Source organism: Macadamia integrifolia, unplaced genomic scaffold, assembly GCF_013358625.1.
Source record: "Macadamia integrifolia cultivar HAES 741 unplaced genomic scaffold, SCU_Mint_v3 scaffold3629, whole genome shotgun sequence".
Lineage (NCBI taxonomy): Eukaryota > Viridiplantae > Streptophyta > Magnoliopsida > Proteales > Proteaceae > Macadamia > Macadamia integrifolia.
Window position 1 is genome coordinate 1 of NW_024869671.1, and position 7,943 is coordinate 7,943.

The 7,943-nt window shown below is 43.6% G+C and overlaps 1 protein-coding gene across 1 annotated transcript; it reads left to right on the forward strand.

Moving 5' to 3' along the window:
• Positions 1–3,674: 3,674 nt before the first annotated feature.
• LOC122068248 lies at positions 3,675–7,578 on the forward strand (the record flags this gene model as incomplete). Its single annotated transcript, XM_042632115.1, has 2 exons — positions 3,675–5,993; positions 6,150–7,578. Coding segments are annotated over exons 1-2 (3,748 nt in total), but the record flags the coding sequence as incomplete, so codon positions are not given.
• Positions 7,579–7,943: the final 365 nt, after the last annotated feature.

Sequence of the window (7,943 nt, forward strand, 5' to 3'; positions counted from 1 at the left end):
AAAAAAAAAGAATTCTCTACTTTTTTTTTATTTTAAAATAAAAGGAGAGAGAGCGAGCGAGAGAGAGAGAGAGAGAGAGAGAGAGAGAGATTTTTGTATAGTTAGCAAGGTGATAGATTATATGTGAGTTGGCTCCATATTCAATCCATTTAGCCATAGTTCATGATTAGATCCAACTTTTTCCTGCAACTAACATTTGAGTATTATTTCAGTCATTAGCAGTTGGCTTTGGATAGAGAATAGGAGTAAGATCCTTCAGAGCTTCCCAGAACATGTTCAGAAGGTTTGGTATGATTGGGAGCTCCAAGTGATGGTTCTACTCAGCCTCTTCTTTCAAATCATCCTCATCTTCTTCGGTGACCGCCGAAAGTACATTGCTGGGAATAAGATAGGGTTTATTATTTGGATTGCCTACTTGTCCGCGGACTCAGTAGCAACCTTTGCCCTTGGTATCCTCTCCAAAACTCAAGGACAACAACATACTCATACTGATGAACTCAGGGCCTTGTGGGCGCCATTTCTTTTGTTGCACCTTGGTGGCCCAGATACTATCACTGCCTATGCATTAGAAGATAATGAACTCTGGTTGAGGCACTTGCTTGATCTAGTTATCCAAGCCAGTGTGGCATTTTATGTGGTCATCAGGTCCTGGACTGGTAATGGAGTTTCAATTCTTACGATATTAATGTTTGTTACTGGAATTATCAAGTATGGGGAGAGGACATTGGCTCTTAGGTCTGCAAGCAAAGAACAATTCAGAGACTCTATGTTGAGTCCCCCTGATCCAGGCCCCAACTATACCAAATTCATGGAACGTTATATTTCTAAGCAACGTGAAGGGTTCATAGTGGACATAAAAAAGATTAAAGAAGCCCATAGCCTTCACCTATCTGCCTCTAGGGCAGGTGAAAACATTACTGCTCGTGATGCAGAAGATGAAATTTTGCTAATTAAAAAAGCACATGACTTGTTTGAGACATTCAAACGTCTCTTTGCGGATCTCATACTCAGCTTTCGTGATGGGGAGGAGAGCAAAAAATTCATAATCCAACAAAGTTCATCACCAGAGAAAGTTTTCAAAGTGCTAGAGATTGAACTTGGATTCATGTTCGATGTGCTTTATACCAAGGCGCCCATAGTTTACACACGAAGAGGTGGCTTACTCAGGTCACTGTCTCTGTTTGATCATCTCTGGGTTTATTTTTTTCACAATAGTAGTTGAGATTAATCCGAAGCATCACAAATACTACTCAAACATTGACATGGTGGTTACTTACCTATTACTCATAGTGGCCATTATCTTGGAAGTTTATGCGGTGATCATACTTCTTTCCTCAGATTGGGTGTTGTTCTGGCTCAGCAAGAAGCGCAACAAGCCATCATCAATGTGTGCTGATATACTCCAGAAAGGGCGACTACTGTGCAAGAAAAAGAATAATAGATGGTCAGCATCACTGTTTGATTTCATGGCCGACAATATTGTACTTTCTTTTTTTACATTATGATGACAAAAGAGAGAACGGAGGTATCACCAGTATCGCAGTTCCATAATTTTCTCAGGCGATCGTGAGGATCATCGGCGGAGAGACCCGATCACCCTCAGGCGAGAGGCGATCGCAGTTCCAGAGGCGATCAGAGGCGATCAGGAAAGAGAGGTTGCTTTTGTGGAGAGAGAGATCACGCCACTGCAAGCTCTCGTTTTTGTTGACGTTGCAGCAAGCTTTCTCTCTTTCTTTGTCGTTCCACCGTCGCCGCTGCAAGCTCCACAGTTCACGTTACTGCAAGCTCCGCCGTTTCACGCCGTTGTAAGCTCTGCCGTTCACGCCGCTCAAGGTAGAAGAAGAGAAGAAGAGAAGAAGAGAAGAAGAAGAAGAAGAAGAAGAAGAAGAAGAAGAAGAAGAAGAAGAAGAAGTGCAGATCTGAGCAGATACTAGCAGATCCGAGCAGATCCGAGCAGATCCGGGCAGATCTGAAGTTCTCACGGCGTCCGAAGGGTGAGGGAGATTTCTCAGTTTCGTTTTGATTTCAAGAGGGGGAGATCGGACAGTATCTCCAATCACCCTTTTCAAACCAGCCGAACTGTGGATTGAGGAAAACAATGGTAAGTGGAGAGAGAAACTCTACGGTGGAGGAGATTGGGTTTCTGGCCGGAGGCCGCCCGCCTGATCGCTCAAAGCAGAGGCTCATTACGGATTTCCTGCAGCCCCGCCTATCTTTTGGAACAGGTTGCACGCCTGCACCTGCTGTGCCTATTGTGGATGTTTGCAATACTGGCCTTTCTTCCCTCCCTAAGAAATCATTCTCTAAGGCGGTTGGAGGCGTTCTCCCTGATGTTGCCGACCTACCTGACCCTATTCATGCTGGAAATCTCACTAAAATCGTGATTCCCCAAGATGCCTATGAGGAACGTCTTCTCCGATATCGCTTTGCTTTGGTGGCCAGAATAAATTTTCGGTTTATTTCTTTGGATGAAGTTCGGAAGGAAGCTGTGAATTCTTGGAAACTTAAAGAGAAGGTTTTTATAAAACCTATGGGATTAGGCTACACTTTATTCCAATTTGAGGCTGAGAAAGACATGACAAACATCTGGAAACAAAGTCCTATCAAGATCGGACGCAGTTTATTCGCTTCCAGCGGTGGAAGCCGGATTTTAATATCCATGATAACTCTCCTATTTCTAAGCTTGTCTGGATTCGATTTCCTGGGCTCCCCTTCGAATATTGGCACGAGCGGATCCTCCTTTCCATGGCAAAAGCCGTGGGGCGCCCCCTGGACATTGATAAAAGAACACGAAATGCATCCATAGGGAACTTTGCTCGTGTCCTCGTGGAGATGGATACTTCAGTGCAGAGGTTGGAAGAAATCCAGGTTGAACGGCGACAACCTGGAACAGGTGATCTTTTTTTGTTCAAACAAAAAATCATATATGAAGACGCTTTGGGAAAGTGTGGTTTTTGTAAAAAACTTGGTCATACCATCCAAAACTGTAAAGAGAAATGCATCGCCGATGCCGCACGCAAAGACAAGGATGATGCTTGTGGTGTTGTTGGGGCTGTTTGGGTGGAGAAGTCGTCTTTGGGGGCGGCTGGTATGGAGATTTCCGGCAGAAATGGTGGTGAGCCCTCAATAGGAAAGAATTCAAATTCAAAATTGCCAACCATCTCCCATAATTGTGATCCAGCTTTGTATGGAAACTTGGATATGCAAGAGGGGATTTTAGCTATTGAGTTACCTATTTTTGAAGGATCTTCCTCAGCCAATTTGAGGAATAATCCAATTGCAGATCGATTGGATGACCCATGCAACAGAGATGGTTCGGTTCCTTTACACGGGTCAAACAAACCCAATATGGTGAACCAAACCACTGAGACTAACTCAAATCCAGAACATGGCATTCTCGTTTCTCCAGGTTGTGTGGCTAATCCAGCTCTGATTACTGGCTCTTGTCAACTCTCTGTCCACAGTGATCATGTGATAAATTCCATTACTTCAAGTGCTATGGATAATGGTCATCTCACCCTCCACTACCCGGAAGTTGGCGCCATTGATGCTGCTGCCCTCCAGAAGGAACAATGCCACGGCATGGAAACAGTTTCAAGAAAAAAAGGAAAACAATTGTTCACTGTGGAGCAGACTAGAAAGTCTGACCGTATTGCCTCTTCCAAATGTCTATGATGCGTGCCCTCTTCTGGAATATCAGAGGGATGAAGAAGGCTGCTGGTCGTGCAACTCTCAGCAATATTCTCCTAGACAAGCACCCTGATGTGGTTTGTATAGCTGAACCAATGGTGGAGGTAGCTGCTTTCCCTTCTTTATTTTTTAATAAACTGGGATATGATGCATGCTTTATTCATAATATTCGCACTGATAAAAACCCAAACCTATGGGTCATTTGGAAGAGGTCTCTCACCAAACCAACTATTATTTCCATGTCTGACCAGTTTATTTCACTGTGTATAAATTGGAGAAACAATTCTATTTACATAACTTTTGTACATGCGAGTTGTTTCCGAGCTTCTAGAAGAGAGCTATGGATGGCTCTTGCAGCGACTCCAATTGGCTCCTCTCCTTGGCTAGTTACAGGTGACTTCAATGCCTCCCTTTTTTCGTTCGAAAAAAAGGGTCCGGGCGCCTTTAATCTTGGGTCTGCGTCTGAGTTCAATGCGGCTGTGGACGCTTGCAACCTGATTTCAGTTCCTTCTCAAGGGCATAAATTTACTTGGACGAATAACAGGAAGCGTGGGAATGTTTTGGCAATTCTGGACAGGTCTTTTTGTAATGAAGAATGGATAAACCACTTTCATGACTGTACCCAGGAGGTGATGCAGCGGTTTTCTTCTGACCATTCCCCCCTGTGCATTACCTCGGATTCAATGATGAAACCTGCAAATTGCCCCTGTCGCATCCAACGATTTTGGATGGACCATGATGAATTTATGGATGTGGTCAATAAATCCTGGAGTGAACCTGTGGATGGCTATCCTATTTTTTCTCTTGCTCTTAAGCTGAAACGCCTCAAGCCTATTCTCAGAAGTTGGGCAAGATCAGTGTTCCCAAACCTAGATGCGGAATTAAAAGCTGCAAAAGATGATCTTCAGCAAATTCAATCTCAGATAGATTCCTATGGTATTGATGACCATCTTTTTAATTTGGAAGCTGATGCTAAATCCAGATACTTGAAAGCTCTCCTTGTCCATGAAAAGCTATGGGCAGAAAAAGCAAGAAATAGATGGCTCTCTCAAGGAGACCGAAACTCTAGATTTTTCCACTTATCTGCGAAAATCAGAAGGGTGAAGAACTCGATTCGCTCTCTTCAAAAAACTGATGGTACAATTACATCAAGCATGGATGATTTGGCTATTCATGTTGAGGAGTACTATAAAGCTATTTATAAAGCCAGCCCCACCCTTGACCATGGATCGCTATTGGACTGCATTCCCCATATCCTTGACGAGATTGACGTTAGAGGATTGGAAGCCATCCCAAATGATCAAGAGATCAAGAATGCAATTTGGGACCTGGACCCTGATAGTTCTCCAGGCCCAGACGGTTACTCTGGTGCGTTCTTCAGACATTGTTGGGAGCTAATTGGTTTTGATGTTTGCCGTGCTGTGAAGAATTTTTTCAGCTCTGGAACCCTTCCTAAAGGTATCAATAATAGCTTCTTGGTTCTCATCCCGAAAATGGAAGGTGCGACTTCTCTGGACAAGTTTAGGCCGATTTGCATGCAAAATTTTTTCTGTAAAATTTTGTCCAAGGTTATGGCTACAAGACTCTCTTCTCTCCTCCCTAAGCTCATTTCAGAAGAGCAAGGCGCCTTTCAGAAGGGCAAGGTTATTCAGACTAATATCAGCCTCGCTTCAGAGTTAGCTAATCTCATGTTTGAGGGTACAAGAGGTGGAGGTATGGGGATAAAAATTGATATCCAGAAAGCCTTTGACACTATATCTTGGAGCTTTCTTTTCAAGGTCTTGAAAAAGTTTGGCTTCCCTGATACTTGGATTGATTGGTTGCATCAAATTCTTCGTACATCCAGAATTTCAGTGTTGCTCAATGGAGGTCCGGTTGGATTCTTTGGTGTTGAGCGAGGCCTGCGTCAGGGTGACCCCATCTCCCCTCTTTTATTTATCCTTGCCGAGGAGGTCCTGTGTAGGGGAATCCGCCTTATGATTCAAGACAAGAAACTACAAGCCATCAAGGGTCCTCGTGGTGTCCAAATGCCAGGTTTTCTCCTCTTTGCAGACGATATTTTCTTCTTTTTAAATGGCTCCATCAAATATGTCAGACATTTCCATGACTTCCTTACAAAGTATCAGCAGTTTTCTGGTCAACAAATCAATCTCAACAAAAGTAAACTTTTTTTGGGGAAGATGTCTCTTGATAGAAAGCAACTCATCTCTGATACTTTTGGATGCTCCATCTGCAAGTTCCCTACAAAATATCTGGGAGTGGAAATTTTCAAGGGTAGAGTCACTCGGGAACCTCTCCTCCCGGTGATGGATAAAATTAAAGGAAGGATGGCTAGTTGGAAAGGAAAGCTCCTCTCCATGGCTGGTAGGGTGGAGCTGGTTCGATCTGTTATTTCTGGTATGCCGTCCCACAACTTCTCTGTATACTGGTGGCCTAGCTCTTTACTGAACATCATGGAGAGATGGATGAGGAATTTCATTTGGAGTGGCGATCCTGAAACAGCCAAAGGAGTTACAGTTAGTTGGGACTCAATCTGCAAGCCTAAACAAGAAGGAGGGCTGGGAATTAGGCGTCTAAGGGATGTCAATAAAGCTTTTCTCTGTAAGCAGGTATGGAATATAAGACACTCTACATCAGCCCTGTCCAGCATTATTAATGCTCGATTTTTGAAGAAAAATGGGGAGCTTAAGAAAGGGTATAAATCTTCCACCATTTGGCCAGGCCTTCGAAGAATGTGGTCTCTTGTCTCTAGCAAAGAGCGATGGGTGGTGGGCAATGGGGTCTCCATAAACTGCTGGAAAGATAGATGGGTTGACTCTGAATCTTTTCAACAAAAGGCAGGTTTGAGAGATGAGTTGGTTGCATCTTCCTCCATGACAGTTGCGGCCTTTATTGACAATAATGAGTGGAACTTCCCCACGGTTTCATCTTCTCTTCTTCAAGATTTTTTTCTCGCTGCTTCAACTATCAATATCCCTAGAGGTAACATAAAAGATACATGTATTTGGACCCTCTCTACCTCTGGTCAGTTCAGTACTTTCTCTGCTTGGAATGATATTCGCCGCCGAAATCCCAAGGTTCCTTGGCATGAGCTGGTCTGGATGAAAGGCCTCTCTCCTCGTCAGTCAATTTTTGGCTGGCGTCTGTGTCACCAGAAGCTTACTACTGATGATATCATTAGGAAAAAAGGCATCTCTTTAGCCTCCAAATGCATCATGTGCGGTCTTCATGCTGAGACTCTACCCCATCTCTTCTTAAATTGTAGTGTTTCTCGGGTCCTTTGGGAAAATTTCTTCAGCTGTTTTGGTTTTCATTGGAAGGATCAATCCTCCATTGCTGATTTGATATCCTGGTGGAAACGAAAGCGAAGAATTTTGTCGGTAAAGGATCCTTGGGCGGCTGGTTTGATTATAGTGACCGACACTATTTGGCAAGAAAGGAATCATCGATGGCATGGTGGTAAGAGTACGGATGCCTCTCTGCTATTCATGAAAATATTGAGAACGCTCAAGGAGTCTAATCTCAACTTAAAAGGGGTCATTCGGACTACTGCTGATCTTCTTTGCTGCAGGAAACTAGGGTTACATGCAGTTCCAGGCGACCCTCCATCCATTCTTGAAGTCATTTGGTGCAAGCCTCCACTCGCCTGGTCAAAGATAAACATTGATGGTAGTTCCATGGGAAACCCTGGTCGTGCAGGAGGAGGGGGTGTCATTCGTGATTCCAATGGGAAAGTTATATTCTCCTTCAAGCATTTCTTTGGCATCAGTACGAACTACTATGCAGAATTCATGACTTTTCTTCATGGTATCCGCCATGCAATGGGTCAAAGGATTACAAACTTGTGGATTGAATCTGACTCTGTCGCAGTAGTCACCGCTGTTCAAGGCAAGTCTCTCCCTTGGTTTGCCCTGCAAGAGTGGCTCTCTTTACAGCACTACCTCAATTCTATATCCTGGAAGATTTCTCATTGCTACAGGGAAGCCAATCCTATTGCGGATTACCTCGCAAAATCAGCTGCAAAAACAGGATTATCTGAAACCATGGAGGAATTTCCTACTCATATTATTGAGGAGATTAGATGGGATTCTTTCTCCAAACCAAGATTTAGATTCTGTAGATAGCTTTGGAGGTCCCTGCTGATGGCAATGCCGAAGGTGGGGTTCTTTCTTTTGCTTTGGTTTTTTCTTGCTGTACCCTGATATCTTTTTTATTCTCCATTTTAATACAATTTTGATTTCTAGCAAAAAAAA